Genomic DNA, 21,287 nt, shown 5'->3' with positions numbered 1-21,287 from the left:
AGCCCGACACTATGGCCTCCCTGGTGGACTAGTCTCATTTTTATGGACTTTGGTAAGGATATAAAAGACAGGAACCCTTGGATGTTTATTTTGCAAAAATGCGTACTCCTTTGGGCCCAGAATACCTTGCTCCAAACCAATTTTAAGGATCTCAAAGAGTTGACCTTGGAGTTCCAAAGTGGGATTTTTGGCAACTTTCTTATAACAACTCACGTCATTAAGTTGTCTAATGACTTCATCCGTATATTTAACGGTGTCCCACACGACTACTGAACCCCCTTTATCCACTTGTTTGACAACTAGAGATGTATCATTTTTCAAACAGGCAATGGCTTCTTTTTGAACCTTCGAAATGTTGTATTTGACGTACTTCCTGTTTTTTTTGTGTCGGAAATCGCCGACAGCACCGTTTTTTCGAAAATCCGCACCTCCTTAGGGATTTTATTGGATTGGGCAGAACACAGATTTCTTCCGAAATTCTGTAACCTCAAGGGAACTTGGGAGTAGGTCTTCTGTAAAGAAAGTTTTTAAACCAAATTTACGGCAAAACTCCATTGCCTCTATTTTTATTTTGACAAAATCCGTCGGTCTCGATGGTACATCCGAAAGACCTTTCTCCAATATCGATGTTTCAGCTCGAGTTAATGTGCAACCTGACAGGTTGAAGATAGGAGACAGCCTTAGTTCTTGTAATACTGTCTCCTGGTGGTCATTTCCCATGGTTGGTTGTCGTACCGATTGCCTCCTCTTTGTCTCTGTTGGCCTCGCCCTAAATAAGGTGGTGGATTTTGCTGCTGAGGCTGATTACCTACATAAATGCAGCATGCTTATCGGGTCAATACTTTCATGCTGTTTGGGATATGGCAGCAATAGTTTTTCCTAATTTGCTGTAAGACCTCTAAAACTATTTTACAAAGGGAATATGCGGTGGACAGGACGCCTCCGACCAAAACATCAAAGTGGGCATGGATATGGCATACTGCAACGCAATAGCAATGAGTTTGTGTTGCTTTGAAACAGGCATGCCTGTCTGCGCTTCACATGGTTCTCAGCTGATGTGGAAAACACAGTGATAGATATGTCTTTCATTAGAGAAATACTCTTGGCCAGAAATTGGACATATTTTAAAGAGGGCAGAGCCACAGCAAGATCTCTAGGGGTACAAGCTTTCAGAGATTTTCATTCCTTTTGGAAGTCTAGGCCTTTTGGCAGACGATTCCAGACCAAACTGTGTCAGTCAGCCCTGGTCAGTCCTCAGCAGCGCAACCTCTTTGTCACGCAATAGAAAGGCCATGACAAAGGACGCCACACCACCAGGGAAGGAATATATTCCTTAACTACGCATGCTTTACATCGCAAGCCATTACAATGCAAACTATTACATCGCAAGTCGTTTCAACTACTTGCTGAAGGGGGCGCGCTGACTTAGGTATAATATAGTTTACTATTCCTACTCCAGTTTGTGCAACAGCAGGGAAGCAGGGAAGGTGTTGGATCCAACACCAGCGCGCCACCTACAGCAAGTCGTTGAAATTACTTGTTATGTAATGGTTCGCGTTGTCACAATGCGGTCGTTGTAACGACCGCGTGGTAATGGCATGCGATGTAAAGCATGTGATCTAAAGGCTGTTTCCCCCAGGGAAGCAGTAATAGTTTGGCTGTGAAGGAGCATGTGTTGGTGGCGAGAGTATGGGCATCCTCTTTTCTGCAAGTGTGGGAGGCCAAATCTTCAGACCAGTGGATTCTGCTGATTGTGGAAAAGGGCATACCCCACTTTCCAACAGTCATTTTCCTGTATCCCCTCCACCAGCATTCCTTACATCTGAAGGCCATCTATGGTTCCGGCAACAGTAGTAGTAGGTCTGTTGCAGAAGAGAGCAGTGGGGTGGTGGGCCACTCCCTCTCATCAAGTGCTTCAAAAGTGCAAGCACCGACAAGCAAAAAAGTTCACATCAGTTTGTTAACGCCCTACTGCTGTTTTCAATGCTGCCATTGTCACCACTATATTACTATAGCATTCTTGTTCTGTGAGCACCCTACCCGTACTTGCATCATCATTAGGAACTTGAGCCTTTTTTCCCTGGCTTCAATATCCGCTTCTGACATGAACTTCTGATTGAGATGGTTTGTTGATGCTTCATCTCCAGCTTTCTTCCTATATGGCACGCTACAAGGAGAAAATCGCCAAATTGCCTTTCCTGCTGATCTTGTGTGGGCCACTGCAGGGAAAGTGCTCACTGATGGTCATCCATGCTGTTCTTATCCGGGTTTTACGTAGAGTGAATCATTGCGTTGGAGCCAACGGAGGCATGTACAAGAATGGACGGCTGTCCGAGGGGCACAGTGTCACTGGGGGAACACAACACAGAGAGTACAAGTACTAGAGACACTTTGTTTAAAAACGCTTTGCATGTTCGACTGCTGTCGTTTTTCATGACTGAAGAACATGGCAAAAATGAGCACTGACATAAACTATCTATATCCATGGTTTCTTTAGCAGCTTATATCACCAGCAGAGGACTGATCACTGTAAACATGGATCTGAAAGTAACAGGTTAGTATTAGATTCCTTACCTTAGAATATCCCCAGGCGTCAGACTGGATCCGGAAATTTTTGCGTAGCAGTACCCTTGCGCGTCGGTATGCGTCGTCTGCGGCTCCGCGTCCGTTGTCGGCGTTGTGGGCGCCGTGATGATGTCGCCGGAGTACTTAGACGCCGCCTCCCGACAAGAAGTCGAAGAGACGTCATCGCTCTTCCGACTCCCCCCTCCCCTCCCCCTGAGTCTGGGACTGGTCCTCCTGTGGGACACGGTCGCGGACGTGCTGCCAGAATGCCCGATGGCGGTACGAGCTAAACTCGGCCAGGCCCTTGTGGAAGGCCGGGATGCGGCACGGTATTCCATCCGGTGTGGGCTGGTTACCACCGACTCACTGGGCAGGGCGATGGCAACGACGGGGGTCGGGACCAATGGCGAGGCCAGTCCACACCTTCCCCTGCAGCATCCGCCTCGAAACCTTCCTAGTCCGTGCTTTCAGGCCCATGTGACGCCAGTGGGGGGCAGGGTTCGCCATCACCTCATCCACAGGCGCACTGTCACGTCGGACAGGTGGGTGCTGCAAATCGTCTGAAGGTGCTACTCCCTCCCCTTCGAGGCGACCCCTCCAGCCATGCCACCGCAATACCACCACGTATCGGGGGATCATTTGCGACTTCTGCAGGAGGAATTTACGGCCCTCTTGGCCAAGGGGGCCATTGAGCGCGTTCCTGGGCCAGAAGTAGGGTGTGGCTGCTACTCCCACTACTTTCTGGTACCCAAGAAGGGCAAAGGGGGCCTACGCCCTATCTTGGATCTACGGAACGTCAACGGCTTCCTCCGGAAGGAGAAGTTCAAAATGCTGACACTGGCTCAGGTTTTAGCTGTCCTGGACCCAGGAGACTGGATGGTAGCGTTGGACTTGCAGGACGCCTATTTCCACATCCCCGTCCTGCCGGCCCACCGGCGCTACCTGCGGTTCACGGTTGGCCACGAGCACTTTCAGTTTACCGTGCTCCCCTTCGGCCTTACCAGCGCCCCACTGGTGTTCACGAAGGTGATGGCGGTGGTCGCAGCTCATCTGCGCAGGTTAGGGGTTTTAAGTCTTCCCCTACCTCGACGACTGGTTGTTGAAGGCGGGCTCGCCCCAGACAGTTGTCAGCCACCTCCAGACGACGGCAGACCTCCTCCACCAGCTGGGGTTTTCCATCAATGTGCCGAAGTCACACCTGTGCCCCTCTCAGAAGCTCCTCTTTATCGGAGCGGTTCTCGACTCGGCGCAGTTTCGGGTTTATCCTCCCGAACAGCGGGTTCGGGATATTCAGGCTCTGATTCCACTCTTTCAGCCTTTATCCCGGGTCTCGGTCAGGTTGACGCTGCGGCTTCTGGGGCTGATGGCCTCCTGCATGTTTCTGGTGCATCACGCCCGGTTGCGGATCCGGGCTCTGCAATGGGACCTGGTTTCAGTGGGCCCAGCATCAGGGCAACCTGTCCGACCATGTCCTGATCTCGGAGGGCACTGCCAGACAGCTACAGTGGTGGCTCACGGACCACGATTGGGTCAGCGGCAGATCCCTCTCCCTTCCCCAACCGGAGCACGTGGTGGTGACGGACGTGTCCCTCAAGGGCTGGGGAGGCCACATGGGAGAGGCGGAGAATAGAGGCCTCTTGTCTCCGGTGGAGTCCCGGCTCCATATCAACCTTTTGGAGCTGCGGGCGATTCGTCTAGCACTGAAGGCATTCCTCCCCTCTGTCCGGGGGAGTGTAGTGCAGGTGTTCACGGACAACACCACCGCCATGTGGTACTGCAACAAACAGGGCAGGGTGGGGTCGTGGACCCTATGCCAGGATGCTCTGCACCTCTGGCAGTGGCTGGAACATCAAGGCGTGACCCTGGTGGTTCAACACCTGGCAGGTTCTCTGAACGCCAGGGCGGACGAACTCAGCCGTCGGTGCATGATGGATCACGAGTGGCGTCTGAACTCAGACGTGGCGCAAGGCCTCTTTCTGCAATGGGGAGAGCCTTGGTTAGATCTATTCGCCACAGAAGAGAACGCGCAATGTCATCAGTTCTGCTTGTTGGAATTTCCAAGGCGGCACTCGCTCGGAGACGCCTTTCGTCGCAAGTGAAGTTGCGGTCTGTTATACGCCTTTCCGCCTATACCACTTCTGCCCAGAGTGCTGAAGAAGATCAAACGCGACTGGGCCCAAGTCATCCTTGTGGCTCCGGACTGGGCACGAAGGTACTGGTATCCCGAGCTACTCAGTATGTCAGTCGATCCCCCGGTTAGTCTGCCTCTTCAGGAGGACCTTCTGTCGCAGCAGCAGGGGACGGTCCTCCACCCGAACCTGTCCAGTCTCCACCTCCATGCTTGGAGATTGAGCGGCGACAGTTGAGGCCATTTGACTTGCCTCCTGAAGTCTGTACTGTTATTCTGGCAGCCAGGCGTCCCTCCACAAAGTCGGTATACGCCTGTAGGTGGAACAAATTTGTGGCATGGTGCACAGCAAAGGCTGTGAATCCTAACTCTGCCCCTCTTTCTGAGCTTCTTCTCTTCCTTCTTTCTCTTGCCCAGCAGGGCTCTGCTCTGGGCACTATCTAGGGCTACCTTTCTGCCCTTTCAGCCTTTCTAAGGCTGCCTGATCAACCTTCTTTGTTCAAGTCCCCATTTGTATCTCGTTTTCTGAAGGGCATCACGCACATGTTCCCTCCTGTTCAGTTTGTGATGCCGCAGTGGGACTTGAACCTTGTCCTTACCTTTCTGATGTGTGCTCCCTTTGAGCCACTTCACAACTGTCCTCTCCGCCTTCTTACTCTGAAGACTGCTTTCCTGGTTGCCATCACCTCTGCCAGGAGAGTGAGTGAGCTCCAGGCTCTTTCTTCCAAATCCCCCTTTTCTTTCTGTCCATCCGGACAAGGTTGTGTTGCGGACTAAACCCTCTTTCCTGCCCAAGGTTGTCACGGGCTTCCATATCGGGCCGTCTATCACCGTCTGGACCCAAAACGTGGGATTTCGTTCTATCTAGATCGCACACGCCAGTTCCGGGTGGATGACCAACTCTTTGTTGGTTACATGGGCGCTAAGAAGGGGCGGACGGTGCACAAGAGGACCATCTCTCGGTGGGTCGTCTTGTGTATCAAGGCTTGTTACTCCTTGGCGGAAAAGGAGCCTCCTGTTGGGCTGAGGGCCCATTCCACTCGGGCCATGGTGGCTACTACTGCCCTGGGCCGGGGAGTCCCCTTGCAGGACATCTGTCAGGCAGCTATGTGGGCCTCGCTGCACACGTTCGCAAGACACTACTGCCTGGACAGCCAAGTCCGGAGGGATGGCTTCTTTGGCCGTTCCGTCCTCCATGACTTTCTGGTGTGATTATTGGTTCGCAGACCCACCACCGGGGTTGGTATTGCTGGGGTATCTATTCTAAGGTCAGGAATCTAATACTAAAGTGGAGGAGTGTGGCTCACTGATTAGAGCGGCAGACCCTGATGCAGAGGTCTGGCCCGGGACCAGGGTTAAATTCCCGACGCGGCCGGGTCCTGAGCCCAAAAATGTCCACGGACTCGATAATTCTCGCCTCGGTGCCTATTCTAATCATGGGGTCCCACGCTGCAACTCTGGGCAATAGTTGCTTAATCTCCACTACGGCGGCCCACCCGCTGCGGGATGCCTGGCTTTCACCCTGGGGATACCCAGTAGGGGTTATCTCACAGGGAAAAACCAGGACGGGTTCCCAAGGCAAGCGCCTTGATGCCTTCGGGTGATACGTGCGCTATATAAGTCGCAATACATTTATATTTACATTTACAACCTGTTTCTTTCAGATGAACAAGTTACTTACCTTTGGTAACGATATATCTGTAAGAAACAGTAGTTAGTATTAAATTCCTTACCGCCCCGCCCATCCTCCCCGTTCTGCGAACCGATAACTAGGGTTAAGGTCATCCCCTTTCAGGGCCCTAGTTTCAATGGCACCAGTGTTGGTTTTTAACATGGCTCTGCGTTTCTGGCGCGGAAAAGCTGTGTCTAAGAACTGACGTCAACGCGCTGAGGCGGCGTCTAAGTACTCGGACGACGTCTTCACGGCGCCCACGACGCCGACGACGGACGCGGAGCCGAGACGACGCCTACCGACGCGCAAGGGTACTGCTACGCAAAAATTTCCGGATCCAGTCTGACGCCTGAGGATATTCTAAGGTAAGGAATCTAATACTAACTACTGTTTCTTACAGATATATCGTTACCGAAGGTAAGTAACTTGTTCTTTACCGCACATGCCATTACAATGTGGTCGTTGCAACAACTGCAATGTTACAAGGCATGCCATTACAGCGCAAGTCGAAACAACGACTTGCTGTAGGGTGCAGAAGGTGTTTCATTTAAAATCCAACACCTTTCCTACTGTTGCCTCAAACTGGAGTTGTAATAGTAAATTATACTAATCCAGCGCCACCCCTAGAGCAAGCCGTTCTTCAGCTCTGTGTTGTAATGGTATGTGAGGTAACAACGCGGTTGTTGTAACAACCGCGTTGTAATGGCATGCATGGTAAACGCATGCGAACTAACGTGGCACATTCCTTATCACACCTTTAACTAAAGCCACTGAAATATGCACTGAAGACTTTCAAAGCACACAAATGTATTTGCCCTTTTACACTGCTACGTCCAGCATGCTGGGGTACCTCTGTATGGAGAAATGAATGTAGAATAGAAAACAAGCTGTGTTGGAATGGAGCTTCGCCCTGCATGGTGACTGGCATGCACCCCTGCCTTAAGTGCCCCAGCAGCATGGATATCTAGATCCACTGTCATCCTGGTAGTGGTGCACTAACTGCTACCTTCATAATGGTAGAGGGCTACTACCCTAACCGGATGTTGGATAACATTAGAGAGGTTGTGGCACCATACAGAGAATATCACCAATACTTCTAACTGCTGCAACCAGGACTAGGGACCAAGACATGCTAGTCTTCCTGCTCGTCGAGTGGCTGATACCTAAGCAGTCAAGATCACTTGTGCTGAGCCTGGAACACCAGCCTTCTGCCTGCCTGCCAAGGCCAGTGGATCCTGTGGGGAGGAGAGTGCCTGAGAGGAGTGAGGCTCAGGGGTCGTTGAGTCAACTCAGCGAGCAAAGTATGAGCCTCCTGGTCTGGTGCAAGAAAGTGTGTCTATTCTTGCGGAAGCTAGGGCCATCTCCCTTGTGAGAGCTGAGATCAGCAACCCCTGTGTGCCAGGAGTAGGGGCCACCATGAAGCTAAAGCTGTTACCCTGGATGCCAGTGACTCCTGTGGGCCAGGTAGGGGCCACCGTAAAGCTAGGGCCATCGCCTGTCACAGAGTTGAAGTGTGAAACCTCCGCGTGGCTGAGAGGCACCATAAATAAAAAAAACATCTTCCATGTGCAAGCTGAAGTTTTTGACCCCTTTGTGCCAAGAGGGGCTACCGTGAAAGCTAGAGCTGCAAGCTGAAGTCGACAACCCCATTTTGCTTGAATTTAGCACCTAGCACAGCTTATATTAACTCTTAAAGACACACTAAGCGTGGGTCACATCTGGAAGTCTCCTCCATTTTTGAATGGGGAATAACTAACCCCACTAGAAGTGAAAGAAGGACTCTGGGATTCCGCCTGACTTTAATAGACAGTGGGAATTATTTAGTGCGTTGTTTCTATGCTTGGTTTCCATTAAAATACTCCTTTTTTCATAAAAGCAGATATTTGACTGGACAGTCGGCTTATACCGTTCCTTTTTTTTTTCTTCATATAGAGTTTTATATAGCGCGAACTAGACCCGAGACATCGGGTATCAGAGCGCTTTTTCATGAGCACCAGTTTCATTACAGAAAAACACATTCCTTTTTGTTAATAATTTGTCCAGAATCACAAGATATTGAGCGTTGTTGCCAAGCCTCGAACCGGGTTCCCCAGCTTCGAGGTCGACTGCTCTAACCATAAGGCTACATCCTCTTATACTTGGAGGTGTGAGGTCTGACAAGCTGTTTTCTAACGGAATCAGAATGAGCCGTTGTTTCTCTCATGGGACCACCATTCTGGTGGAGATAGAAAATATCAAATAAGAAATGTAAGTGCTAGAGCCAAAATGCCAAGGACAGAAATGTCGACTGGCAAGTCTAGGTTTGCTATGCATAACCCCACATACATGTACTTTGATGATATACATATCTTCAAAGTGTTAGGTAGGTGTTAATAATAGTAAATCTATACTTGCATTCACTTACCTCCTCAATATTGTCATCCTCGATATTTTGGCCACACTTAAATTTCTATTCCCTATTCGATATTCCCGACTAAAACCACTGTTCCCCTTGATGCTGAAATCTAGGAGGTAAATGCATCTCAGACAATTATTGGACGGTCACCATATCACAAAGGACCACCATCACTTTATTGATAATTTTTCTGGTTAATTGCAAACAGTGGTTACATGCGTTTTGGTTATATTAATGTTTTTGTTTTGAATTTTATGGAAATGTATTTGATTTTTTTTTATATTTGCATAAATTTAGGTTTTGCACCAGAGTCTCTTGCTTTATTTGTGATAACTTAAGTATTGTTTACTTTTGTCAGCTTAAATTACCCTTTCGGTTTATTATTTCATGTTTAGAGTTTCTGGATGGTGACAAGAAATACAAATTTAAAAAGCTCAATTTGCATCCTTTATGACGGGAGTTAACTGGAATTTCGTATCACTGGTTTACTCGCTGTTTGTAACGTAAAGTATGTTGTGTTTTCATGCGAACCAGTAATATAGAATTTTTCAAAACCTTTCTTTGTCTGAAACCAGAGCTAAGTGGAAACATATTGTCAAAATAAAAGTTAACAGATTTTCTGTCTTGAACACATAGCAGAAACAAAAAATTCTCCTTTTCTATCACTGCAGGAAGTTACTTTGCGAGGGATGCCTCATATTCTCACAAGTACAGCAAGCTCACCAACACGGACACCCGAATAATGTTTGTTGCCCGGGTCCTGGTGGGTGACTTCGTCAGGGGAGATGCTAGCTACCTCCGCCCACCTAACAAAATCTCTCAGACGACCAGCACCTACAACAGCTGTGTGGACAGCGAGTCCAATCCTTCCATCTTTGTGGTGTTTGAGAGGCACCAAATATATCCAGAGTACCTGATCAAGTATACGGATAAGCCCTCTGCATTAAATAACTGGGGTAGTATGCGGAGTGGCCTCAACTGATAAGCTTGCAGAGGGATGAATTCCTTTGAATGCAGCTCTTCGAGGTTGCAACACACCAGTGATGCAGCATGTTACTCCGCAAGCTTGGAAATTTGCTGTCAGGGAAACAATTAGTCCTGTAGGTACCTTGCAGTCTTTGAAAAGAATCTTGTTACAAAATATTCTAACCTGTGAAGAGAAAGCAACGATTTGATTTCTGAACACCTAATTCATCTGATAAATTTCTGCAATATTTAGAAAAGTCTTTTAAAAAATATCTTCAATAGCTATGTATTTCTCCACCTCAAAGTTATAAGGTGTTGCATAGCCAGAACGCTTTCACCGAGCAACTGCTCTCATGCCTTTGAAAAGCCTTCACTTTTAGCAATGTTGAAGAGTTTATCCCCAATATAAACTACCATAAACTACCATTATTTTTAGCATTTGCAGTGGGTAATCATTAGATAGATAATTTCAGTAGTTATCACCACAACTGTTGATCTCTAAACTAGTTAGAACTGCTCTTCACAAAAACCTGTCCAGTTCTTGTGAACATTTAACTTAAAAATGTAGCCCATCTTCACTGCAGAGTTGATCTAACACTCCAAATAGAGCTAGAAAGCTGGTTAAACACTGAGATATGAGATTTTAGTTTTTACTACAATTCTTCTTTCAGTGAAGATGTCGATGTGGTTTTTATTTTTATTTTGTGTTTTTTGTGCACTGTATTTACCCAGATCTGCTTCCTGGATCTTGCTTACAATTATCTACATTAAACGTTTGCTTTCTCAAAGGGGATGTCAGCCAGATAGATGATCCCAAGAGCTCAACCTGGCTTTTAAATTTTTTATTTTGGTTTGACCTCCGCACTGTTCTGGCCTGGGATCCACCAGATGGCTCTCATACGTTGAAGTAGTGAGAATGAAAAAGATACACACTTGTGGGCTGTGGCATGTTTTAATTGCTATTAATTGGGATATAACTGCCTTCTCTGGTCAGCTATTTCAGATTACTCATTTGTTTTATACTCCTGAGCCTTCCCATATCAAATTTTGAGGCCAGTGACACATGCAATTAAGGTAGTATGTACTACATTTTTTAAGTTCACATGTGACGTTGAGCCTGACTTTTGGATTGAAATTTCAGACTATCATGAAATCACTCAAAGAGTAGGACTTCCAGCCTCATATTGTTTACTGTCTTCCTTCATCTTTGTTCCGTCTTTCTTAGACTTAACCAGAGACAACCGCAAAGATCCCTGGAGCCATCCAAATTCAAATCGAGATCAAAAGCAGTCACTTTAATAATGGGAGCAACAAGTTGTGCCATCTTTTATACATTATGAATCCTGTTTTCTTGGTCTTTTAAAAGGACATCTGAATCTCTCTTTATAGTATGGTTGAAATAGGCAAATTGAACCTGTGTTTTCCATAAACTACCTCATTAGTAGGGGTAATTTTGACTTCTCGAGGAGAGCATGATGGATCACAAGGTTTAGATGTTCTTTAGAACAATTATGTTCTCGAAGTTTGCAGTTTTTTAAAGTGCTATGAGAGATTGGGCATAAGACAAAACCGCTATATTGCACATAACATGTAATAAGTGTGTGCATATTTGCACAGTTACATAAGGTTTAATATTTTGAGTAAAACTGTTGGAAAAACATTTGTTTCCCAATAGATTTGTCAGGAAAGCAGAGCTACTAATGACACCAAAATACCTATAAATCTGAAAGACTGTATGTGGGGAATATATCCACCTCCATTAGGTGATACTGTAAAGAATCTATTTGTGCTGGAGTGTGATGCTGAAAAAATCCAAATTTATCTTGATAAATTGTTAATAAAGTAATTTAACTGAAAATTACTGCACCTCATTTTTGTCTAGTTGCTTATTGGGAGGTGAGAATGTGCACACATTGTAAAGAAGTGTAAACTAATGGAAATGCTCACAGACTGTAACTGGCACTGTTTAGTTTCAAGATCAGAACTTTCATTTTTTTTTCTTTCTTTAATTTCTATTTTAGCAGGAAGCAAACCACCATTTCCAAGTGAAACTGTGATAAATACTGCAATTTTTTCCAGTAGTGGCTTTGGAAAAGCATCTCGGTACTATGAGGTTTTGGGGTGTTAAGACTGATTGCAGTCAGTATGGCCCATGATGGGGTTGACCCTCTAAATAGCCTCCATCTTTACAATCTACTTTCAGCCATCAGGTTAAGAAGCATCTGCACAATTATGACTCAGAAACTTTTTAAGATATCAACAGGACACTGCTTTTCCAGAATTTGCAGTGTTGAGAAAACAACACCAACTTCAGAAGACTTGTGACTTCAGAACTTGCCTCAAACCATCGAAATTCGAAATCTGAATTGATCATGTAAATATGTATTTTTTTTCACGTGTAGTCGGATATTGCTGTGCCATTTGTGGACAGAATACTTTTTATTACGTTTGGTCCGCAATGTCACAGATGTTGTTTCAGTATTGTGTCTTTTGGGCCAGAACAACAGTTTGTGTCATGTTTGAAAACCGTTAACTCAGAAAACACATTTTTTAAATTACATCATGTGGTGGTGTACATTCTTTGATCTTATTTGTTTGTAGAAATAATAGTGACAGCTTGTTGCGAGACAAAATATTTGTCTTGGAGAAAGGGCAGAATGGCTACTCGAAACTCTTCTTTGTCAAATGACAGACTAAGACTGTAAGATCTATATTATCGGGTTAGAAGACCTTCCATGGCCAGTAGGTTCACAAGTAATCCATGTGCCCTTTCTACTATGAAGTGGTATGAAAAGGAGTGCACAAACAGAGCCATCAGAAGACCCTCCACAAATTTTTCCATATTTACCATCTGTTTATTTTCATCTGTGCCAATGAGATGTACTTAATTTAATTTGAAATGCCATTCCAAATCCTCCTCCTTAGCTAGAAGCTGTAGCATCTGCAGTTCCAGTGCCCTGAGGGACCCAGAAGTAGAGGTACCTGCATCCGTGCGACAGATCATTTGCTCTTGCTCTGCTTGTCTGAATTTATCACCTTCATGATCACAATATACAGTCATACCTATATATATATATATATATATATATATTTACAGCTTTGCACTGCACTGTTTTCAGCTTTGCCGATTTCAGCTATAAAAACATCATTTTATGTACTTATCCAGTGATTAAGCCTGTTGAACATCCCCTGCGGTTTCCTGTCTTCTAACCTTACTGGGAATCTACTTCTCCATCCTGCCTTGAAATGAGGATGTACACCATATGCCTGTAGGAGAACACTACATCCCTTGCTAAAGTAGAACAAATATAGGTGCTGGTTAGCACGAACAAGAAACCACCAGTCAGCAGTAATAGACTAAAAGGATAAAAGTTTTAACAGGGCTATTCACAAAGGTAACCTACACTTGTTTGTAATTTACACATATAATTGACTTTTGCACTCTTACTGTTGGCTATTCATAAAATCTAAGTGTAAAGTTACTCAAAAGAGATAACGCAACATGGCACACACCCTTTGTGCCGTATTCCCAGACACTGCAGGAAATATATGCAAGTCACCTCTACAGCAGGCCTTATAGCCCTAAGGCAGGGTGCATTATATTACATGTGAGAACATATCTGCATGAGCAGATATACCCATGTGCTGTCTTGCCCAATTGCTAGATAGTGCAAGTGAATAGGAAAGCCATCTTGAGTGCATGTACTGGGCACTGGTCATTAGGAATTCCCCAGCTACATATTTGCTTCACTGAAACTTATGGCATTTGGTATCAAACAGCTTGCCTTAAGAAATCCATACCGATGCCTGTAGTGGATTATTGCAACATGCACCCAGAGGGCACCTTAGAGGTGCCCCTTGAAAACCTACCGACCTCTAGTGCACTGGCTGATTGGTGTAGGCAGCCTGCCACCAAAAAGTGGGTTCTGACCCCCTGCAGGTGAGAGCCCATGCTCTCTGAGGTCCAAAGCCATGCCTACTCCGGATAGATGTATTGTCACCTTCACCAAGCAGGATGACCAAGTAATCAGCATATCAATGCAGCAGGCTTCCAAGGCCTCTGCCTACTTTAAGTGACTCGGCTTCCCCCAAACAGGGGCAATGCCACCCCCTGCCCAGGGCCCACTTGGCACCAGGACAGGCATGAAAATTAGCTAGTCAGTAGGCATGTTCACTATCAGGCTAATTACACTCCAAAGGTGGGCTACCTGAAGTGAATGCAAAAAAGAGAATGCCACCATCTTGATTTTTGTTGAGATTATATATACTGGGTCAGTGGAATGCCTACTCTCCACAGAAAGTGATCTTACATGGGCTGTAGACACCCCAAAGGCAAGTAGACCTTTGACTAACTCATAACACTCCCCTTAACACCCCTAAAGTGAGTATTTAGGTGGCACCCCTGATACCAGGAACTCCGATTCTACGAACACAAGAAGAAGAGCACAAAGAAAAGTGAAGAAAGTGAGAACTGAGGACCAGCTGCAGACTTTTTGGCACCAAACCCTGCCTGCATCTGCCCCCACAATTGCGATAGACGACTTGTCATGTGGCTGTACATCTCCCAGAAACCCCGGTAGGCTGCCTGCACTTCACAATTTGCCAGCAATCTCCCTTGGAGTAGAGGAGCTACTCGCCTGCAGGCACCCGTCACCACCCCCTCCATTCCCACCGACACAGCAGCCACAGAGGAAGAGGTAGTCGTGCTCCAGGAGGTCAGACCCATCTCCCTACCAAGTGAGATGCCTGGATCAACTGGAGACGCGCAGCACCAATACCCAGGATACTGAATCCCTTGCAGCAACCAAAGCCTGTTTGAGTCCAATCCAATTGTCCTTATTTTTGTCCCCCCAGCTGACGAGACAGACAACTGTGAGCACCCGTGACGCACAAGCCCAGCCGACCTAACCACTACACCAGAGCGCCCCATCCCGGGTTCCCGAGAACCAGCTGTACTTCCGTGCTCCCAGGGCCCTCACTAACTGAGCCCCCGTTGGGTTCTCCCAGACTTGTCCCCAAGTCGCCCTCCTCAGTCGGTTTCTAGGTGCCACCCCCCTCTCCTTTGGTGTAGCGCTCAAAGCTACCAACCCGACCAGCACCTCTGCACCCGGACGCTCCAGGGCAGGTAAAGACTAACTGCTGGTGGTTCTTTAGACCATAGCTCCTTACCACCTTAAGTCCTAAAGGGGATCCCCGGAAACCTATTGCAAGTAACTGTATGCAGTATATGCCTTTTTCCCATAGGAAAGCATTGCTGCGTAAAGACTCATTTAAATGAACATTTTACTTACCTTTAAAAATCAAAAAGTCGAAAGTTCTTACTTGATCCCAAATTTCTTGGGGTTGAAAATTATATAAAAATACGTGTTATTTTTCTAGAGTGGTTCTCTTTTATTGGCTCGGAGTACAGCAAATGCTTAGCACTACCCTCTGATAAGCCTGAACTGCTCGCCCACTCTACTATAAAAGAGAGCAATTTGTATTTGTTACTTGTGCCTCTGTAAACCAATAAGGGTTGCCTGTAGTCTCTGCACAATGTAACTCGTTTTGGTACACTATATAAAGAGCCAGCTTCCAACAAAATAATATTAATTTACCTAAAATTGTTTAAAATAGTAAAAAAGTATAAATTAATATAATTTCATTTTAAAAAAACATACATATTATTTAAATATAAAGTATTTTAACCATCTTTTTCGAATTTATAAATGAATGTAACATTGATTTGTATTAAAAATTAAAGTACTTTTATTCTATACATTACTTTTAATTAATAATTATTAGAAATAATATATATATTCACAGAAAAAACTATAGGTTTCAGGGGTGTTCTAGTTAGCTGGACATTTCATTCGTATAAAACCATAAAAATTCCTGCGTTATAGTTAGTTGTACTAACTATAACTCGCGTGCCCGCAATCCACTGCTCATGATGTCACATATTACATAATTCATGACATGGTCAGTGACATCACTGATGACATCTCGAATTAACTATAACACCCCTAAAACCTGTGGTTTTTTCAGTGAATTTTTAAGGTTTTTTAAATGCGAATTCCTAGCTGTAACATGTCTAAAACCTGTGTTTTTTTTCAATGAATTTTAAAGGTTTTGTAAATGACAATTTTTAAATGTTTACATTCTTAAATTTATTTTTGTGATACTGATTTACTAAATTTTTTAAAACTATTTTTAGATATTTTATTTTTAAATTACATTATACATTACATTACAAAATATACTTTCTCAGAATGAATTACTTTAGTTTAAATACTTTGCAAATAGGCAATAGAGTTTTAAGTACAGTAGTTACAGTTGTTGCAATAGACAACACAATTTCAAACACAATGCAACATTGAGCTGAATGGAAATTTCTAGTTAAATGCCATTAGTTACGTATGGATTACTTTTCTATCCAAAGGACTGGATCCTACATTCAGTTCTGGGACATCTCCTGTGAACAGTTGAGTAAAAGCGCTTTGGTTATAGTAGTGATTTTTAAAGGGAATATTATTGTATTTTAAAAGTTGACACTTTACATAGAATCACCAATGTTATCCTACGGGAGGAAATTCACTTAGCAGGTAAGTAGTGTTATCGTTACTTTTTCTTACTCAGTGGTGGGTCCTGGATCCAGCACTGGTGCTGACAATGGATTCCTATGGAAGGAAATAGAAGTTACTGGTAATTATGGTTATAATTACTTTTCAGGATCAGTACTGGGCCTATGGAAGGAATTCAAGTTACTGGTAAGTATGGTTAGAATTACTTTTCAGGATCAGTACTGGGCTCAAAGATGCAGCACTGAGGTCTCTCCTGATAACAGGTGAGTAAATCGGAATTAGTCGTTTGGCCGATTTTAGGTGAATATTTTGGTTCTATGGCATTGTTTAATAATTTAAAGACTGAAGAGAATTGAATTGTAAATATTTTTTCGTGCGCTGTGAATGTATAGGATGAGTGCTTGGAAAGGTTGAATGAGAGATTGATTATGTAAACCAGAAATTTGTAAAATTTTATGTTTTTATTTTGATTTTTTGGTTCCAATCATGATGTAAAAGTAGAAAATTGCACTAATGTTTGTTTTGATAGAAAATAATTAAAAGAAAAGATTGATTCAGACAGAGTTAGTAGTCTGGTACACATGTTATTGGATTTCCAATATGGTGATACGAATTGAGATATAATAAGACAACAGTATTGGCAGTTGTTTAGTTAAATATTGGTCAGAGGCTTGGCCTTACTGTTGGGAACCCAAACCCAGTGGTGTTATTCGTTGTCATAGCAGACGGCTGTCTGCGAGGTTGCCTTGGTAGCGGCGACTATTGGAGTTGGTATTTGTTGAGTGGACTTGCGGTTTTTGGTCCTGCGACGTGGGAAATAATTGGTATTGTTGCGACATATTTAGTTTGTATGAGTGTGGTGAGTTATAGAATATCTGAAAATGAAACTTTTGCGTATAGCGAAGAACATATAAAAAAGCTTCTAGCTGCTCCTCCACTTTTTGCCTCTGCCTCTTTGAGCATTTCAGCACAAAATCAAAATGAGACTGAGAAACTGGTCAGATTAAAGGAAAAACAAATAAGAACAGACCTTCATGGACATTTCTTATTGCAGCATCTTAGAGTGGGAACAATACTGGGAGGCCTCCAAATAAAAAATTTACCAGTAATATTCACTGAAGATCCTATCTATAAAAAAGGATACAGCTACATACAGACCAAGTGCAGTAGATACCTAATGGTCCTAACTGTAGAAACTGCACAACGGTGATCAAAACTTGAAGAAATTGAAAGTTTAGAAAGTGCCATCTCAGCTAATCAACTGATAACTGATTCTAAGGCCCTACTTGAAAAAGTAAAAAAGGAAATATCAGAATTCAAAGACTACATGATTAATCAAAAAGGAAATCAATTTGAAAAAGATAAAAAAATATTCAATCTTGAAAAAGTCTATCCTTATCTGCAGTCAGATTTTTATTCCAGACCGGAGTCACGAAAACATCTCCAAGAATTCCAAGGAAGGTCGGCAAATAATGTTATAACTTTTTCAGATACTTCGCAAGTAGTAGCGAGGGTGAGAATACCGAACCCTGAAGAAATCCGAATAGGAGAGGATCCTTCCAACAACAGCAGGTGCTTTTTTTAGGGAGAGGCCAACAAAAAGCACTGGGACGAATAAGGTTCAACCTTCAACCATGGGAAATGTCCACCCGCCGACACAACTACAAAAATTGACAGTGTCCCCAATATATAACCTCCCAAACAAGATCATAACAAAAGAAGACGAAAGTGTGTTACAAAAAGGTCTATCATTTGTACCGTCAAAACATACGGATTTTGTCTGACTAAAGACGGAGGCAATTGAATTCTGCCGTAAGATTAGGCTTAAAACATTTTTTTCAGACAATCCCGTTGAGACAACGATGGAGACAACGGGCCTTAGGAATAAATCGTTTTTTGTCCACCAACAAATAAAATACCAAAAGAAGTATTAATTTTCGAAAGAACTATTCTAACAGCAATAACGGAAATGGAAAAGAAAAAAAGATGGATCAAATATAATACAACTAAATTGGAAACAAAGGCCTTGAACAATCTTAAAAAAGACACATCGGTGATAATAAAACAGCCTGACAAAGGAGGTTCAATAGTTGTATAGGACAGGTCGAATTATATTTCAGAAGTCATGAGAAAATTTGACGATACAAAATGTTATAAAAAAATCAGTAAAGACCCTACACTTGAGTTAAAAAAAACAACTGTACTCGATCCTGGAAGAAGGCAAAACTCAAGGTTTCATTGGGAAAAAGGAATTTGAATATTTAAAGATCAAAATTCCACGGACTCCCCTATTCTATGTACTTCCAAAAGTACATAAGAATGAGACTACACCTCCTGGGAGGCCGATAGTCTCTGGATGCGAGTCGCTCATGGAGCCTATTTCCAAATTTGTGGATTTTTTCCTCAAACCTTTTTTACCTAAAGTGAAGTCCTTCTTGAGAGATACCACTTAACAAACTGGCAACAATAGAATTCAAAGAGAATGTTCACTTTCTTGTGACTCTGGATGTGGTGTCTTTGTACACCCAGATCCCTCAAGATGAAGGATTATATGTGATTGAGTCCTTCCTTGAAAGCCGCGAAAGACCACAAAAGGTACCAACGGATTTTATTTTGAAATTGGCGAGCTTCGCATTTACAATGCAATAGGTCTCGCAGCATTAAAGTTTGAGCTATTGGCATTGTGTATGACAATGCGTTGCATAAAATGTTTAGCAAACTTTGAATTGGTGCGCAGTGAGTGTGTGTGCAAGAGTATGCTGTTGCTCACAGCTATTATTCACACAGCTCTGATGATGCACCTCACGCACGGGGCTGACGCAGTTATTATTCACACAGCTCTGATGATGCACCTCAGGCACGGGCTGACGCAGTTATTAATCACACAGCTCTGATGATGCACCTCAGGCAGGTGCTCACAGCTGTTATTATTCACACAACTCTGATGATGCACCTCAGGCACGGGGCTGACGCAGTTACTATTCACACAGCTCTGAAGATGCACCTCAGGCACGGGGCTGACGCTGTTATTATTTACACAGCTCTGATGATGCACCTCAGGTACGGGCTCACAGCTGTTATTATTCACACAGCTCTGATGATGCACCTCACGCACGGGGCTGACACAGTTATTATTCACACAGCTCTGATGATGCACCTCAGCACGGGGCTGCCGGCAGTTATTATTCACACAGCCCTGATGATGCACCTCAGGCACGGGGCTCACAGCTGTTATTATTTACACAGCTCTTATGATGCACCTCAGGCACAGGGCTGACGCAGTTATTATTCACATAGCTCTGATGGACCTCAGCACGCGGCTCACAGCTGTTATTTTTCACACACCTCTGATGATGCACCTCAGGCACGGGCTCACAGCTGTTATTATTCACACAGCTCTGATGATGCACCTCACGCACGGGGCTGAAAATACATCACTATTCAGGTTCAGAACGAGGATGGAACACCCCAAATGTTTAGGGAGTAGGTGAAGGGTTTTCTCCAGAGCCAAAACATTTTCCCCATGGAGAGCAACAAAAGAAGAAAAGTTAGGATGTGCAAATGTACAGGAGAATAAAGAGCTGTGTTTATACTCGTAATTCAAGCCACTTGCATGTTTAACTTGCCCTTCCACGTGCACACGGCTTTGTAAATTTGACCCGCTGAGTTTGCTGCTGAGCCCCTTTGTTCCGGTCTTCAGCCCCTCCTGGTGTCGAACTGATAGTGCTTAAGTGGCAATATCTTCTCACTGCTGCAGCTAAAGCATTAGACTCTGTGTATTGTAAGGGAACAAGATTAAAATAACTCAAACAAAGGTCGCCATGAAGCTGCCAGTGTGCCAGCTTACATTGTATGCATGAAGAGTAACTATTCCGGCTCGTGGCTGTACAGTAGTTGACAACATTAATAATATCACGTGAGCTCAGAGGATAAATATATGTTTGAGGCATGTGGGCTGCTGAATTTATATCTGGGCAAAGGAAAAGGTTTGGGTCCTGTATCTGAACTGGCTTGGACCACTCCAATATACTCAACAAACAAAATAGCCAGACAGATTTGTTTTTTTAATTTTTGATACCACCCAGCCGATCAGTTCTGGAGGATCATCTATTTTATTTTAGTATTTTTATATTTTAGGAAACCATTTTACCATTTGATTTGTATATGTCATCAAACAGACAGCGAACAGTGAAAAAATACATACAGACAAGTAAAGTGTGCATAGATATACAAGTGCTGTACAAGTGCTCAAAATCAATATAATCAATGCAATCAGTTCATATAAGCAACACCAAAAACAAATCAATCAAATACCTAACGATAAATTCGCATTAGGAACCAGTCCTTCGTATTAGGTACAAGAAGACCGGCGAAAAAACAACTCAAAAACACTGCCTGCCTGTCTTACTAAACCAGGGATAGGGAAGTAGGTTTTCGGGTTGCAGAACTAGGGATCACAGAATGTATGGATTTGAATGGCCCTAGTGGCACCCTTCTTCTTTTTCCCGGGCTTGGGGTCAACACGTTTCGAACCACTATTTTAGTATGGGTTCTCCTCAGGACACGGACTGGATGGAGCCGAAACTGAATGTGACAGTTGATTGTCACTCATGTATCGTTGCAGTGAAGTGGATGGCCTCACGGGTCCCCAAACTCTTTTTATCGAGGTGCGTCATTTGTCCAAATGGTTGTTCGTTAGCGGATGACAGCACAAGCCTATTTTGTTTCGGGCGACCAGCGCCGTGGCTCGGGAAACTCCAATGCACGACCAAATGCTTCTTAAGTCGTTAATAATTTTCGACACAAACTTGCTAAATCGTAGAGGCGATCTGCTCTGTTTACTCGTGGGCGGCGTTTGGCAAACGCCGCCCGCGAGTGTTTGATGACATATACAAATCAAATGGTAAAATGTTTTCCTAAAGTATAAAAATACTAAAATAAAATAGATGATCCTCCAGAACTGATCGGCTGGGTGGTATCAAAAATTCAAAAAACAAA

At 44.1% G+C, this 21,287-nt stretch overlaps 1 protein-coding gene across 1 annotated transcript in view; it reads left to right on the top strand.

Moving 5' to 3' along the window:
• The window catches only part of LOC144807632 (protein mono-ADP-ribosyltransferase PARP12-like), a 315,778-nt gene extending 304,194 nt beyond the window's left edge, over window positions 1-11,584 (top strand). Inside the window, exon 12 of the mRNA XM_078673255.1 lies at window positions 9,432-11,584. Coding sequence (XP_078529381.1) covers window positions 9,432-9,742 — 311 coding nt within the window. The 3' untranslated portion in view covers window positions 9,743-11,584. The remainder of the gene's footprint in view (window positions 1-9,431) is intronic.
• The last annotated feature ends 9,703 nt before the right edge of the window (window positions 11,585-21,287 follow it).

The sequence above is a fragment of the Lissotriton helveticus genome, chromosome 1_1, assembly GCF_964261635.1.
Source record: "Lissotriton helveticus chromosome 1_1, aLisHel1.1, whole genome shotgun sequence".
Lineage (NCBI taxonomy): Eukaryota > Metazoa > Chordata > Amphibia > Caudata > Salamandridae > Lissotriton > Lissotriton helveticus.
The sequence above is the reverse complement of the archived record's forward strand: the minus strand, read 5'-3'. Positions and strand labels throughout refer to the sequence as shown.